The 17,265-nt window shown below is 43.4% G+C and overlaps 1 protein-coding gene across 4 annotated transcripts in view; it reads right to left on the bottom strand.

Moving 5' to 3' along the window:
- Window positions 1-288: 288 nt before the first annotated feature.
- The window catches only part of Cep135 (centrosomal protein 135), a 66,583-nt gene continuing 49,606 nt past the window's right edge, over window positions 289-17,265 (bottom strand). For all 4 annotated transcript variants that reach the window (XM_042257539.2, XM_076546472.1, XM_042257538.2 and 1 more), the window contains exons 22-26: window positions 11,638-11,847; window positions 10,601-10,803; window positions 9,771-9,875; window positions 6,617-6,730; window positions 289-2,495 (exon numbers count right to left, since the gene is read on the bottom strand). In XM_042257539.2, the coding sequence (XP_042113473.2) occupies window positions 6,628-6,730; window positions 9,771-9,875; window positions 10,601-10,803; window positions 11,638-11,847 (621 nt within the window). In that variant the 3' untranslated portion in view covers window positions 289-2,495; window positions 6,617-6,627. The remainder of the gene's footprint in view (window positions 2,496-6,616; window positions 6,731-9,770; window positions 9,876-10,600; window positions 10,804-11,637; window positions 11,848-17,265) is intronic.

The raw sequence follows: 17,265 nt of genomic DNA, 5'->3' as shown, positions 1-17,265 counted from the left end.
ACTGTCAATACAAAGTATTTACAGTGAGAAGACTAACTATGAACATAGGTTAGTGCACTGTGTTCACAGGGTACCCAACAGGGACTTTGATTTAAAGTCTTATATCTTGAACTGGAAATAAATGAGTTATTTATTTTCTAAATGAGTTATTTAAAAAGGTGGCCGGCACCAAAGTTGAAGGATTTTCCCAAGTCCCACCATGATGAAGTTTGATTTGAGTAAATTTTACTTGATTTTAGAATTAAGAATATTACTAATATAAAATTATAAAACAATTGGAAAGAAAGAGAAGGCAAATTGACTGGTATGTTTATTGGTAAATCTATAGTTAAGCTCCATGATTTAAAATTATTTAAAACAAAAGTAAAAAAAAATCTATAAAAAGAACACGATATTTTAAATTAAAATCATTTTTTAAAAACTGTAGTATGATGGTTATAAAATAACAATTATGAAAATGACACATAATTACAGAAAACATTAAAAATGAACATTTAACACAGTGTGTCTTGCTGCTGCTTTGGGGGAAAAGGTGGGGATGAATATTTTTTTTATGTGCATTTACTAAAAAAAAATTTCCAAATGACATTGCAAATGCTGCCCCCCACCCCCTGGTATTTTGCTATAAAGCAGGAATTTACTCAAAAACAGAGTGAATAAAATCCCAAAGAGGGTGGAGAGTAAGTCGTCCTATACTCAAATGTGCAGGAAAGAATTGCAAAGGGCACATCTTGAGCATCCCAGGCACACTAGATACACAAGGAGCTCTACCTACCTCCAGGTCTTGCACAAAAACCACTTTCTTAATCCAAGAGGGAACAAAACAAGTTGTTCACAGTTGATCTTTCACTTGTCTATGCTGACTTTTAAATTCTTTCTCAATCATAATGAAATCTAGTTTGAAAAGAGGATTTTCTTCAAATGTGAACAGCTGAAACATGATTAGTATTTGTATCTTACATTCTATTTTGTACTTCTCTTCTTTTCTTGATGTTTACATACACCTAATTCTTTAAAATTACAACCCTGAAAGTGAGTTTGTAAGAAGCTGTTTTTAATTTATATGCCATAGGAATGGCATTTCCATACTACTCTGAAAGACCAGGTTAAGTTATACATACTAGAGGCCACAAATGGTGTTGTCAGATGCATATCAGACTTTTAACAAAAATATTTGTTTATGTTTACATTAAATACTTCCATATTTTGAAATTTTAGACCAGTACACTGAAGAATTTAATTAGTTAAAAAATACCCCAAATTTCCACTTTATTATTTTACAAAACTCTGAATATATTTTAATTTAATTCTAATAAAATATTGTATCATGTGAAGAGTCCACATGACAGCCAAAAAAATGTGTATCATAGACAAATGTATCTTTTCCACCAGAGTTCTTCCAGATTGCAATAATTAATTACAATAACTACTTTATCAGGAGTTCTGCTAGGAGGTCACTAGGCACATTAAAAAAGTCACCTCTTTCAAAGGCTCAACGAAAGAAATATCCTATTGGCTAGGGCTCTACATCCAGGGAGACACTTTTCAAAGTTGATGGTAACATAAATAATTTTAAACAAGTAGCCGAACTTCTTGATCTCCAGGTCTGAAACTTCAGAAATAACAAAGTATCTCAGGAAACCGAGAAATGGTATCAGTTACATTTTTGGTTACATCAACAAAACGTGATGGTTTGAATGAGAAACCACCCCACAAGCTGAGAGACACCTCACACCTGGCCTTACTGGAGCAGATATGTCCCGGGGGAGGGCTTCCGGAGCACACAGTTCCTCCCTACCTCCTGTTCATTCTCTGCTCTGTGCTGCAGTAAAGACGTGATCTGGGTACTCAGTTTCCTGCTCCGGCTGCTATGTCTGCCACTCACTGCCATGTGTCCCTGACGGACTTTACCTTCTGGAACGGTAAGTTCAAATAAACTCTTTCTCTTATTAAAAAATGGAGTTCTGCTATTAAGATGATATTTAAATATATGCCCCTGGATGATAGACAGCAAATATGGATTGATGTTATTTAAGAGAAAAGCATCAAATGGACCATTCTCTTAGTTCATCAAGCTATGGGCTATACACATAGGTATGAAAACTGAACACATCTAAATAATGGAAGGATATTTACATGCAGATACTATGGCTCATTAACAAACAGATTATTAAAGCATAATGTGAGTATATTAAATTAATTCACAGTATAAACATTTTAAGAAGCAATTTTAGTTGGGAATAATAAAAATACACATATCACATCAGTTAAGCACTATTATTAATACATATTTCCTTTTTTCACATATATGAAAATATACATGTAGGGCTCTTTTAAACTAAACATTTTTACATAAATATCCACTGATTTAAATAAAGGCTGACAGAGGTAGAATTTGTGTCCATGTTCATGATTCACAGGAACAAGTGCTTCAATATTTCATTTCTCTTGTGCTCTCATAAAAATCCCCATGGGAACTCACTGAAAACCACTCTCTGAAAGGTGAGTGAAGAGAAAAATGATAGTTATTTCACATATTAATAAAAAACTTAAAGTCAATAGTGTCTTAATTACAGTCGCTAATAAAAACTTGTTTCCCAAACCTCTTCACATGTAAGAAGCACCACCCTACTTCCCCAAGACCTGGACACATAATGACGAAAGCAGCAAAAACATGATCTGGGGCTGCTTCCTCCCAGGGTGCCTCAGTGTGCCCGTGTGACCCTGGGTTAAAGGAGAACTACATATTTGGTCTCTGCCCCTTGGACCTGGCACAAGGCTCCCAGGAAGTACCTGAGCAGTAAGAGTGATTCTGAGGATGCTGACGAGAAGACTGATGGTGAGGACTGTGGGGGAGGGGCCTTCACCAGGAAGGCGATGGTGGGTAGAGGAGGAAGGCGATGTTGGGTAGAGGAGGAAGGTGCTGTTGGGTAGAGGAGGAAGGTGCTGTTGGGTAGAGGAGGAAGGCGATGGTGGGTAGAGGAGGAAGGCGATGATGGGTAGAGGAGGAAGGCGATGGTGGGTAGAGGAGGAAGGTGCTGTTGGGTAGAGGAGGAAGGTGCTGTTGGGTAGAGGAGGAAGGTGCTGTTGGGTAGAGGAGGAAGGCGATGGTGGGTAGAGGAGGAAGGCGATGGTGGGTAGAGGAGGAAGGCGATGGTGGGTAGAGGAGGAAGGTGCTGTTGGGTAGAGGAGGAAGGTGCTGTTGGGTAGAGGAGGAAGGTGCTGTTGGGTAGAGGAGGAAGGCGATGGTGGGTAGAGGAGGAAGGCGATGTTGGGTAGAGGAGGAAGGTGCTGTTGGGTAGAGGAGGAAGGTGCTGTTGGGTAGAGGAGGAAGGCGATGGTGGGTAGAGGAGGAAGGTGCTGTTGGGTAGAGGAGGAAGGTGCTGTTGGGTAGAGGAGGAAGGTGCTGTTGGGTAGAGGAGGAAGGCGATGGTGGGTAGAGGAGGAAGGCGATGGTGGGTAGAGGAGGAAGGCGATGGTGGGTAGAGGAGGAAGGTGCTGTTGGGTAGAGGAGGAAGGTGCTGTTGGGTAGAGGAGGAAGGTGCTGTTGGGTAGAGGAGGAAGGCGATGTTGGGTAGAGGAGGAAGGTGATGGTGGGTAGAGGAGGAAGGCCAAGGGCCCAGTGGCCAATGCTGAGGATGCATCAGTTTGCTGTGCCATGTACAGAAGTCTCTGTAAAGGCCCCAGTGGACCTTCCAGAGAGCTGAACACTTGCAGGTTGTGCTTGGAGAGAGAATGGAAGCCGTGACACCTCCCTGTGCCTTGTGCTTGTCCCGCCATTCATTGCTATCTTTTGTAGTAACTGGGTAACCATAAGCAAAGTGTGAGCCCCTGGCGGGAGGAAAACCTGTAGGACCCTAGGTTTAACAGCAGGTAGGTCAGAAGCACAATCTCCTGGGGCTGTATTGGCACCTGGAGACAGGAGGAGCCTGGTTGACCGACCCTTCCCAATGGGGTCTGACTCTGTCTCCAGGCAGAGCAGTGTAAAGAGTAAAACTGTAGGACACCCAGCTGGTGTGTGACGGAGAGTGAATTGCCAGAAGGGTTGTGTGGAGTGGGTGGCACTAGGAAAAACAGGTTTTCCTATCGCCTGTGCTGTTAGTGAAAAGAAAATCAGAGCAAAAATTGGGTTATATATTTTTCCTACTAGAGACTCACTAAACTGAGAAACTGTGTCACGTGTGTGTCGTTTGTTTCTGAGTGCTCAGTGGGGAAATCCTGTCAAGTTAGTTTCAGTAACATTGCCCAGAAACAGCTCCAAAACTGGATTACTGGTTAATAAACAAGTTGCAATGCTGAGAATTGTCAATTATTACAAAATTAAAAGCTGTGAATCTGTTAACAGCTGTGAAGGTTTTCTAACCACATAGACTAGGAGGGGTGTAACTCTGGAAAATGAGTGCTGGTGAGGGTGAGGAGAAGCAGGCCTGGACGGTGCTGATGGGCACCAACAGTGGACTTACATGGAGCATGCCCCGCAGAGGCGGGCTAGCAGGTAAAGTGCTCACCACGAAAGATGAGGGTCTGAATTCAGATCTCTAGCCCCCCTCCCATAAGCGCTGGCCCCTGAGTAACCCCTGAGATGGGGGCACAAAGAAAGATGGATTTCAGGGGCTCACTAACCACACAATCTAACTGAAATGGTGAGCTCCAAGTTCAATGAGACCATGCCTGAAAAAGTAGGGTGGAAAGCAAGAGAGCATCCAGCATTGACGTCTGGACTTCACATGTTCACATACAGGCTAGCACAACACACATGTACACAAACGTTTACTTTAGATGCTGGGAATCAAACCAAGGGCCTCGTTGATGCTTGGTGAACACTCTCCAAAAGTGTGTGTGTGTGGTGGGGGAGGGTCCCCAGCCCTGTTATCAGAGGCTCTTTAAGAAATCCAAGAATCCCTGAGTCCCCAGGAATTTTTAAGGGAATCTACAAATCTGCAATAACTCAAGGTGAAAGAGAAAAATAAATGTTGTAAGAATGTAAACATTAAAGCAAAAAGTAGCAACCAGGCATCTTTAAACCAGGGCCTTAAACACTGGCCTCAGTATGTGAAGCACAGAGTAACCAGTGTTTGTAACCGGACTTTGAGCCTCTGAGGAAATGCTAATTATCTTCCACACACAGCACTTCTATTAAAAGAGGCAAAAAATGCATCACTTTAAAGAAACTGACTCAACCATTTCTGTCAGTGAGTCTGCGTTCTTCGTCACTATCTGGGACAGCCAGGGTCTGACTCAGGCTTCTTTCCTATCTCCAGGGAATTAGTACACCCCTCAACTCTGTCTCGGCCCAAGGTATCCCAATATCAACTACTTGGGATCAGATCCTCAGGTCTATGGAAGCTTGGACAAAAGTGACCTCAGTAATTTCAGTCCTAAGTCTATACTCAGGGCACTCTTCCTAACGACTACCAAATGCCTTTCAAGTGTAGAGTGCAAACCAATGGTGTGTGTTCCCATCAGGGTGCTCCACTGTGCAGCAATAATAACCATCCATAGCTCATGTATCAGTGGCTGAATCTCATAAATGCACCACTGAGAATAAGAAGCCAGAAACGTACAATTTCACTGATAAAATCCAAAAACAAACAAGAAAGATTCTAGGCTTTCACAGGGAAGATGCCTGCTTTTCAGAGCAGAGCCTGCGCCAGAACCAAGGGAGGTAATACGAGTTGTCTTGATGCACGTCAGCTGTGTTCAGTTTATTCCCAGTGAGCCATGCACCTCAGATATGGCGCCTTTTCTTGATTGTCTGTCTGTTTGAGGCAGGGTCTCATGGGTTGGCCTAAAACTCACTATGCAGCTGAGGATGACTTTGAACTCCTGACCTTCCTGCTTCCACCTCCTAAGAACTGGGAACACAGCTTTCTGAACTCATCCTGAGATCCATTTCAAACTCTTCCTGCTCTTTCTATGTCTGGTTCCTACACTTCCTGTGTGGCTCAGGCACAGCTGTGAGGCAGATCCACCATAGACAAGACTCCACTCAAGCTCTCTGGATCCACCCTACAGTGAGGACAGACTCAGGGTCCCTTCTGAGTTAGACTGAAGTCTACATCTGCACGTGACCTCACCGCACATACTACCTTTCAAACCTTTCTCCCACGTTATTTCCCTACAGCCCACGACTCCTGCCCATCTGAGTGCACCCTGCCTCACCATTCTGTCCCTAAGCCTTTCCCTCTCTCATCAGTATTGTTTGTACTTGGTACTTGGTTAATATCATCCTGTGACAGCTCATATTTCTTAGCAATTTGCTGTGGCTTTGATTCCAACCCCGTGACTCCTCTGCAGGGCTAAGAATGACCCCAAGGTTCCTGCATGCAAGGCAAGCGCTCCTTTACAGACCCACATTCTGAACTCTTCCCTTTGCAGTTGAGTAAAACTGACACACAGTGAAATGCACAGATGTCATGATCAGTTGATAAGTGTTTACAAGTGCACAGACCAGGTAACAGCTGCCATGTCCCCAACACACAGAACATCTCCATTGCTCCCGGGAATTCCCCTGAACGCCTTTCCAAGCTACCTCTTTTTCCAAGACAGGGACAACAGTTCCAAAATTTTTACAACTACAGATTAGCTTTACCTGTCCTTGGTATCTGATACATACCTTCCTGATGACTATGCATTTATATGTTCAGGGGACTGTAAAGGAGATCTCAGAGTAGAACTCAGAGGTGACATAGGAAGACCAAGTCGACGCACCTCTTGGATTGCTCGTTCTCTGTGAGTGAAGATCACAGAAGAGATTATATGTAAGCACCATGAAAACTCACAAAAATGGCTACCGGGGTTATTAGTCAATTAAATAACATATGTTAGTACATTGGTGTATTAGTATTCCTACTACCTTTATTTTAGTTTATTATTATTATTATTATTATTTAGTTTATTATTTTGTCTTTAAAATGAGGCCTTACTAGGTTACCCCAGGCTACCCTAGACTACTCGGGGACTCAAGTGATTCTCCTGTCTCATTCTTCCCAAGAAGCTAGACTACAAGTGGATAAAGATGCCTAGCCTAGCTTTATATACGTTTACCAAATCTGCAGGATTAAAAATATATTTATTTATTTTTATTTCATGTATGTGGGTGCTTTGCCTGCATGCATGTCTGTTCATAACACATGTGCCTGGTGCCTGTGGAGACCAGAAGATGGTTAGTTACAGAAGGCTGTGGTCCACTAAGTAGGTATTAGGTCCTCGGGACGAGCAGCCAGTGCTCTTAACCACGGGGCCATCTCTCCAGCCCTCATCTGTAGTTCTTTTTTTTTTTTTTTTTTCCAGGAGTGGGTAAAATATTTCAGTTAAAAGAATATGCATTAGAAGAAACTGTTCAAGGCAATTATGCTATAGCCAAGTCATAACATTAGGACATCAACAAAATAATATATTAGAAACATAATGATCACAATATATCTACTAAAAAAAAGTAGGATAAAGTACACATTCAGAAACAAACAGATCCACATAGCCAGCCAGGGTGGCACATGCCTGTAACACCAGCACTTGGGAGGCAGAGGCAGGAGGAGAGAGACCTTGTCTCAAAAACCAAACCAAAGCAAACAAAAAACTGATATACAACTAGATATTAAACGAAAAATATTAATAGTGACTCTAGGAGAGCTTACCTTTTTCTTTACGCTTTAATACATTTAAAAATGGATTTCTCAAGGGTTCTGTTAACGGCTCTGCCTTTGGTCTGCTTCTGTGGCACTTGGTACAGTCAGCACCTGTTTCACGTCTTAGCCCTTCCTGGTTACCCTCACAGCCAGGTCTTATCTTTACTGGAGCCTCAGCTTCTGCCTATTCCCACACCAGTGCCTTCTCCAGAGCCTGCTTTACGAGGTCTTTAATGACTCCAGCAGAGGGGAAATTCATCCTCCAATAAGTCAATAAAATTTTACACTTGCCTCTGCTCCTGCAGTTACACACTTCTTATTGGCTTCTTGAGATAGGTTAGGGCAGGCTGGCCTCAAGCTCACAATCCTCCTGCCTCAGCCTACTGAGTTCAAGGACTGCAGGTATGCACCATCATGCCTGCATATGCTGTTTACATTTGTTATTGTATGTGTGCGCATGTGTGTATCTGCTCAAAGGCAGTCATTTACACATCTACATAAGAAGCAATCACATGTCCTGTGCATGTCCCTCACTTGTCACTGCAGTCCCCGGCTGAGTACAGTGCTTCCACATTGGAGGCTCCCTCCTCATCTCTCTCTACACCTAACGAGCCTTCTCTGTGCTCAGGTCTCGCAGACGTCAGAGACCAAAGAGCCCTCTTCTCCGTCACATGTTCTATCCTGGTGTCTGGAGTCTGCCGGTGCCCACGGTCTCCTCTGGGGCTCCCCAGGCTCTGGCCCGGGCCTTTTCTTGAGTTACTCAGTACGGCTTTCCTTCCTAGCCCAGCCCCTCCACCCTTTCTTCCCTCAGTATCACGCTGTCAAAGAAACTTTTGGAATACTTGTTCTTTCCAGATTTCTCCCTCAGTCCAAGAAGTGTGAACGAACACCCGGGACCCTGCTAGTGCACTGTGGCCTCTGAGGGTCACGCACTGAGTTACTACATTATTTTGCTGTCTCTTCCCACCCACAAGGACCAGGTTTTGTCTTGAGGGTGGGGTGCTTCTCTTAGTCTGATGGTAAAGAGCAGGGAAGGCATGTTCTTGAGGCCCAGGGATAGGGAAAGGGGATGAGTCTTTAACTCTGGGCCATAGAGAGCGTGACTGAGGGTCTTGGAATTACAGAAAAGTGCAGTTATCATTAAGAAGGAGAAATCTTTTTATACAGCTAACACTCTACCTTCCAAATTTCAGAAAATCAGCACAGCTTTCAGACCAGTGCTGCAAGACAGCTCATTTCTATCTGAAGTCACCACTACTGACGACACAGCAAATCCCCCGTACACTTCAGACAGTAGCCCATCAAGTTGTCATGCAAATGGGGAAGGATTACATCCTTTAAATGACCTAATAGGCGATTTTAGCCTACTTGAGAACAAATCTTGGGTGTCTAAGAAAGAGCAACAGAGAAATACAACTTGGCTGTTGACTTGCAAATTTAGACTTTAATGGTAACTCATTTCTTTTTGGACACTGGTCTCCCAGGCTGGTCTTAAGCTCATGATTTCTCTGTCTTAGCCTCCTAAACGCTGGAACACAGGTGCATGCCACTACATCTGGCGTGGTTTAACTGTTTAAGCAATATTTAGGGACTCAATGTTTTAACATAAAGCAAGTGAACTGAACTGTGAGCATGAACAATGACTAAGGGGCAGGGAATACATTCTAGAGGTTAAGGGCACAGGCTTTGAACTGAACAGATATGTTTGCATCATTACAAGTGTGACTCTAGTTTCCCATCAAGTAGGCATAAGAGACTGGGATAATCGGACACGTGCTGAGTGCCCAGCTCATACCTGCCAGCTGCTCTTATGGTACGATCGTATCATCATCTCATAATAGTATGCATTCAGAGCTTCCGAATGCACTGTATTTGGGGGGCTCTCGCAGGGACCTTTGCTATCTCCCTGTCTACACCGCACTGTCTCCCTGCAGGATGCTCCGCATGTCTACAGCAGCGCTGTCCTTCCTGCAGGGATTCAGTCCTTCAGAATCTTTTACTCTGTGGGAGAATCATCCAAGAAATTCACTTTACATAGTAATACTAAAGAAGCCTGCTATTTGCAAGCCACATGAAATACTCATGGAATAGGAATAGAAGACGCGTAGGAATACTGTGTAATGTTAAAAAGGGATGCCTTACCGTTCATATCTCTCGTTTGAAATCTGCCTTTTCAGAGTATCATAATCTGCCTGCAACTGCGTCACTTTAGTCCGAAGCATGGAGGTTTCTCGGCTCTGGCTAGTCCTTAAGAACAAATGCAAAGATCTCAGAAATAAAAAATGAATGATCTATTTGTAGACTCAAGTGCAAATATAAACAAAGGTGCCGCATAAGAACAGATATGGATCCTGCTTCTTTCACATTCTTCTGGTTTACCGTCAATTATGGAGTTGGTAGCATGCGCTGTACATGCAGCAGAACCCATGAACCAGAAACACAGGATGTAAAATGTCTTCCCTGGTTCTTCCTTGCCTCCTGCCTCAGGAAGAACCCTGTTTTTAATTCCCTAAATTAATTTAATTAATTTAATTCCCCATAAAGATCCCATTCTTCTGCACGCTCTCGAGCCCGGCTCTGCCTTCTAGGATCACCTGGTCCTCAGTCTCCTCGACGGTGATGAACACACTCATGAGGAGCGGATCTCACCTGCTCTAAGCCTCTGCTCACTACAACACGGCTCAGCCCAACATGCTTTCCCCCATGGAGGCCTTTGCTCTCCCCTCCAATTCAGGCTCTCCCCTGCAGCTCACTCCCCCCTCCCACTGCCACACACCACTTAGGGGAAGATGTACACACCTCCAGCTTCAAACCCCACGGCTCCTGAGCTAGTCCTCTGGATCCGGAGGCGCCAGGCAAGAAAGCCGGGTACCACGGTCTGTGTGACACTCGCACACGGCCCTCGCTACCACAGAAGTGGAAAAGGCACCTGTGGTCAACACTCCCCACACAGACTGCTCCCCGACACTTACAGTTTGCTCTCTGAGAGGCTTAACTTCTCCTTCAGCAGCTGGATTTCTGTCTCCTTCTCGTGGGAGGTTAAATGGGAATGAAATTCTTTATCTCTGTTTGTAGCCAACAACATTTCAAGATTTTTAATCGTCTGTCTCTCACTCGTCAGTTGTTTTTTTAACAGTTCTGATTCTGATTTTACATTTTCCAAATCTGCTATTGTCTACAGAAAAAAAAAAAAACAACAAAGATAAATGTAGTAAAAATTTAGGTTTAGTCTGAAAATTACTTATCTCAAAATATAACAGTGATTGACATCAATTGTTTCATTTTTTGAGTAATGGTTGAAGACTTCAAAACATTTCTTTAGTCATAAGAAAAGCATTACAAATTTAAAGCTATCTTTGCTACTTTTATTAAGGGCTTATTTGGCTTCAAGGCATACTTCACCCCTCCGATGGTTAGCACCCCTCAGCCCCCGGGGCCCATCAGCTAATGAGGTTCTCTTGGTCTACGCAGTACCTTACTGTTCGACCACACAGTCAAACTAGTAGTATTTTTACCTCTCAGTATTGTTACTTTAGGCAGTGAACCCTAAAGACATACTCCTGTGAGAACACACACCAGCTTGCTCAAGGTCATGTCTCAATGTGGGAATGGGGAAGTCCAGTAAAAGAGATTTAGTTAACTAAAAATTTAAATGCCGTTAGATTTTTTTTATCAAGAAAAATTCAACTTAGAAAAAACCAAACTGTTTAATCTTTCAAATTTTACTTTGAAACAGAAAAAGAACGGATGTTCCTGATCCACAGTTAGAAAATGCCTACTCCCTTAAGTACCATCTATCCCATCCTTCCTACTTTCTTGCAGCACGGGGACCAGACCCAGAGCATCAGGCATGAAGGCGAGGACTCCGCCCTGGACTACAAGCCTCCCCACCCTCTCGCCTGACAGACAAATCTTGGCAGAGAATCTGTAGGAGAAGGGAACGTAAAGTGAAACCGTGCTTGAAGGGCTCCCCAACGTAATGTGCCCGACCATCTCTCTCAGCACCTACCCTCTCAAGCTCAAGGCTTTTGGAATTCAGCTGTTGGGTCATGAGGTCTTTGCCCGAGTCGAGCTTAATGCAAAGTTCCCGGAGAGATGACAGATCGTGTAAGGCTGTTGCTTTCTCATTTTCAAGATGTCGCAGCTCCTCCTCTAACCGAGACATGGCTTTGGCCATCGATGAGATCTGAGCCTCGTAAGCGTGGTGTGCGTTTATGTGCTGAGTAAAGACAGCAGAACATAAAAGAACATGATCATCACTTCAAGGGCAAGCCTTCAGAGACCGCGTCAGGAACCTGTGTAGCCACAAACTGACTTCAGAAAAACAAGGACCAGTTTTTGCATATGTTAAAATATTCTCAGAAAATAATGTGCTATTTTAAGATGGCCTAGTTAATGCATAAAAGGAAGAGCATATAATTATTAATCATAACTAAATATCTCATGTATACATTTAGAAGATACAAAGATGAAAATCATGCTAAAATAATGTGAATGAGTGATTTTAAAGTTTTCTTTTCTTCATAAATATCCCTTGTTATAATAGTATTTTCTCATCAAATAGCAACATTTTAAAGTATATAAGTATATTTATATATATTTACAAATCACTCTTTTAAATTCTAAATTTTAAAACTAGTGTTTATTTTTATACTAAATACCTTAATGTATATTTAAATTTAGTTTAGTTTCATTGGCCAACTTTGTAAGGTTTTAGTAATTTTGAAATAATGAGAAAAATTTGAAATACTGTTAAAAGACTTTCCTAAAATAATCTACACCTTAAACTTATCATTTAATTTTTACACAATAATTATGAATTTATATAAACTCTACTTTGGGGTTTTAGGAAGACAGCCACTCTTAAAAAGCAAAATGACGCTATTGGAGTTCACAGAAATCAATCAATTAAAAACTAATATTGCGCAATGAACATTATTAGATATCACAACTATGGAAAATAAACAGTTGAATTTCCCAGTATTCGTACACTAAGCAAACAGCAGTTCCCTCAAACAAACTGAAGAAACACATAAAGCCAGGCTAGCAGGGCAGTTCACAGGCAGGATACTTTCCTAGCATGCAGAAGCTCCAAGTTCCCACCTCAGTGCTACAGAAACAAATAAAAACAAACAAACAAAAAAAAAAACCCTATAAAAACTCATTTTGCCGGGCGTTGGTGGCGCACGCCTTTAATCCCAGCACTCGGGAGGCGGAGGCAGGCGGATCTCTGTGAGTTCGAGGCCAGCCTGGGCTACCAAGTGAGTTCCAGGAAAGGCGCAAAGCTACACAGAGAAACCCTGTCTCGAAAAACCAAAAAAAAAAAAAAAAACTCATTTTATATACCATATAAGAATATTAGCAATAATAAAGAATAAAAAAAGTTAAGGAATCACTCCTGAGAAAATCTAAGAGCAGAGAAGCATTTCTTGAATAAAGAACTGTGGTTATTCTATTAGTTTGGAGGCCTGCCATTACCATGGCTGCAAACTGGGTGTGGAGGTGTGATTTGGAGGTGTGATTTGGAGGTGTGATTTGGAGGTCCGCATAGGCTCACAGAGTTGCACTGGTACCCAGTCGGTGGCGCTCTTGTGGAGGCTGTGGAAATGCTGGACGGGAGGCTCCTCAGAGACTGGGACCGGCTGGAGAGTTTACAGTCCTGCCCACTCCCTGCTCAATCTCAGGTGTGACCTTAGCCTCCTGTTCCAGCCTCCTGCTGCCAGGTCTCCCTCAACCCGTTCTGGATTCTCCCTTTGGATCTGGAAACCAAAATAAACTCCTTCTTCCCTAAGTTCCTTCTGGTCATGGTGTTTTATCACAGAAAAGTCACTAATGACACTGAATGTCATTATTTCCCCGTCAGATCTGGAGGCTCAAGCCATTACCCTTTTCTTTCTTTCTTTCTTTCTTTCTTTCTTTCTTTCTTTCTTTCTTTCTTTCTTTCTTTCTTTCTTTCTTTCTTTCTTTCTTTCTTTCTTTCTTTCTTTCTTTCTTTCCTTTTTCTTTCTTTCCTTTTTTCTTTCTTTCTTTCTTTCTTTTTTTTTTTTTTTTTTTTTTGGTTTTTCAAGACAGGGTTTCTCTGTGTAGCTTTGCACCTTTCCTTGGACTCACTTGGTAGCCCAGGCTGCCTTTCTTTCTTTCTTTTTCTTTCATTTTCTCTCTCTCTCTCTCTCTCTCTCTCTCTCTCTCTCTCTCTCTCTCTCTCTCTCTCTCTCTCTCTCTCTCTTACTCTGTGTTGGGGTATTTTGCCTGCAAGTCTGTACATGGTGTGCATGCAGTGCCCACAGGGGCCAGAAGAGGGCATCAGATCCCTTGAAACTGGAGTTACCCACTGTTGGGTACCAGGCATCAAACCCAAACTCTGTGAAGAAGAGCTTAACAACTGAGTCATTCCTCTAGCCCTGCAAAGCCAGATGTTATGTTATCAAGGCTAGCTCCTTGAGGAGACTCTGAAGCAGACAGTTATCTGCCTCTCTCCTAACTTCCTTTGGTGTTTGCGGCAACCACTTTGCCTTGAAGACATCTCTACCTCCTCCAATTTCACAGTGCTCTCCCATGTTTCTCCCAAACCTGCCTCATTTTAGAGACATGGGATGTTCACTGGATTGTGGTCTGCCTTACCCAGCATGATCTAATCTTAACCACATCTACAAAGACACTCCTTCAACAAGGTCACATTCACAGGTAGTTAGGCACTCAGAGTACTTTTTCAGCCGTCATAATTCCACCTGCTCTGAAGGCCTCCAAAGTTTAGGTTCTTCTCGAGCAGAAACACCTCCACTGCATCCAAAATTCTTTTCTTTAATAGGTTCAGTTTTTTTGAATATGTGTTTACTGTGGGGCGGAGGCGTGTGTGGAGACCACAGAACAACTTGCAGTGGTTGGTTGTGTCTCCCCATCGTGTGGGATCTAGGGATAGAGCTCAAACCATCTGGCTTCCTGGCCAGTCCCTTTACCCACAATAATAGCATCACCTCTCACCTCACTTAGGCATCATCTAAATTAGACAGAAATAGGACTCTGGTGCACTTTGGGGTAACATGTTTCTCTAATCAGCCTCTAGTGCTAGAAAACAAGACAAGGAGCAGATGGCTCCATTCTCAACAGGAGAGGAGAGGAATGAAGGGGGCTGGCACTTGTGTGTCAGCTGTCACTCGCTGTGACAAAATTCTCAAGAAGCATCTGGAAGGAAAACTGTACTCAGGCTCTCAGTTGTGAGATTTCAGTCCACAGCCACTTGCCCCACTGCTTTCAGGCTGCGGTGAGGCACTCAGTGTATCATGACGGGAATGCACGGCCAGGGGACTGCTCACCCCATTGCATCCAGAAGTTAAAGGGGATAAGGAAGGACCAAGGCCCAGTATCCCCTCAAAGATGCAGCCAGTGAGCTGACTTCCTCAGTGAGGCTCCAATGCCTTGCAGTAAGTAATATCACAGGCTGGTGACCAAGTCTCCAGCCCACAGAACTGTAGGAGATGTGTGAGATTCAAACCATAACCCTAGTCTAAGGTAAGTCTGGAATCAAGCAGGCCACCTTCGATTTGATTTCAAGTCTGAAGAGTAATAATTATCTGTGACACTAACAGACTGTCCCCTGGGCCTCCCAGGATGGTCTGTCTCACTTTCTTAATCATCAGGGACAGTCACTACCTTTATCCCCAAAACTAGGTCCCACGTCCTCTGCTTCTGGTTGCAGTGGAAAGAAGACCCGCCAGCCTCTGAACTGCCCTTGGGAGCTCCACTGTGGCTTCTGAGCCACTCACAGTCATTCTTCCTTTTTTTGTTTTTGTTTTTTGTTTTGTTTGAGACAGGGTTTCTTTTGTGTGGCTTTGCGCCTTTCCTGGAACTCACTTGGTGGCCCAGGCTGGCCTCGAACTCACAGATCCGCCTGGCTCTGCCTCCCGAGTGCTGGGATTAAAGGCGTGTGCCACCACCACCCAGTTTCTTCCCTTTTCTTAAAGGTGACTAGCCATCAGAAGACAAGTAGCCACAGTGGCCCATCTTCACCTAGTAAGACCCCAGAGACCCAACAGCCTTTCTTCCCATCTCTTCATGTCTGCCCCTTTTGATCAAAGCGGGCAGTCTCTGCCAAGATGGCTGACTAGATCTGTGGCTTCCATCCTGAATCTAGTCATACCACCGGGAAGCCTACAGGCTACTATGTGATGCGGAAATACTTCTGAACGCCATAAGTCCTGGTTCCTTCGCTTGATAGCTCTGTCTGCACCCTCCATCACAATGAGGCTTCCTTCCCCGCTGCGTGGACAGCTCACTGAAGTGTTCGAGCTCGTCTCTTTCCTGCTCTACTGTGTTCCCAACACTGTTCATAGTTTAGCCACCGTCCTCCTAACAGGGTCACCCCTTTCCCAGGGTCCAGTAATATGTTCTTCAACTCTATTTGCGACCTCTTTAGAAGAAATAGTCCATATACAATAACACATGTATTCTGTACCTAAAAACCTTCTCTCCTCTTTTTAAAGTTTACTTACTTAGAGACAGTGTCTCCTGTAGCCCCGCTGGCCCAGAACTGACTAAATCAGTGACGATCTTGAACTCCTTTGAGGTGCTGGGAGAGGAGGCGTGTGCCACCACACCTGCGCTATGTGCTTGTGGGGCTCAAAGTCAGGAGGCACGCATGCCAGGCAGGCATTCTAGCAACTGAATTACATCCACTCCAGGTCAATTTCTCTCCTTTACGAAGCCCACAGTATCAAAACTTCTGGGAATTGTCTCTTTAAACAATCTAGGCTTTTCTCACCACACACCTCAAAGCTTTTCCAGTTTCTGTTACCCAATTCCCCAATTCTAAGACTTCCATATTTTCCAATGTTTGTTACTGCAGTAACCCTCTTCTGGATCCCCAAATCTGAGTGACGTCCTGGGGCTGCAGCAGCAAAGGGTCACAACTTTAGTGGCTTAAAACAGAAATGTCCTCCTCATGGATCCAGGGCTAGAAATGTAAATGTCAAGTGAGTCGGTTCCCTGTGGAAATTCTGAAGCACAATCCACCCCATGCCTGCATCCTAGGTTCCAGAAGGTACCAGCTGGGATCCTAGCATTCCGGCCCCGGTCTTTGCATGGCGATTGTCCCTGTGTCTTTGTCTAAATCGCCCTCATTTTGTAGGGGTATTAGTTTTAGTTATGGCATCGCTTTACTTGATTATATCTGCAAAGACACTACTGCAAAATAAGAGTCTAAGGTTTAGGACCTAAATAAATATATATTTTTGGAGGCTCTAACTTTTTGTACTACAGAGTCATTACTTTCTTCTGAAAGATGAAAATTCTAAAATTATACTAAGAAAACAAATAGGCAATTTATTTATATCAAACTAAGAGTCCTTATTAATTTAACTGAACTCAAAACTGTATTAATGAGCCTAGCGGTGGTGGTGCATGCCTTTAATCCCAGCACTCAGGAGGCAGAGGCAGGCAGATCTCTGTGACTTTGAGGCCAGCCTGGTCTCCAGAGCGAGTTCCAGGAAAGGCTCCAAAGCTATACAGAGAAACCCTATCTCAAAAAACAAAAAAACAAAAAACAAACAAACAAAAAAAATCCAAAACCAAAAACAAAACAAAACACCACCACCAACAACAACAACAACAACAACAACAAAACCCTGTATTAACGAAATTT

The sequence above is a fragment of the Peromyscus maniculatus genome, chromosome 10 (assembly GCF_049852395.1).
Source record: "Peromyscus maniculatus bairdii isolate BWxNUB_F1_BW_parent chromosome 10, HU_Pman_BW_mat_3.1, whole genome shotgun sequence".
NCBI classification, from domain to species: Eukaryota; Metazoa; Chordata; class Mammalia; order Rodentia; family Cricetidae; genus Peromyscus; species Peromyscus maniculatus.
Note: the sequence above shows the minus strand (reverse complement) of the source record. Positions and strands in the feature narration are given on the sequence as shown.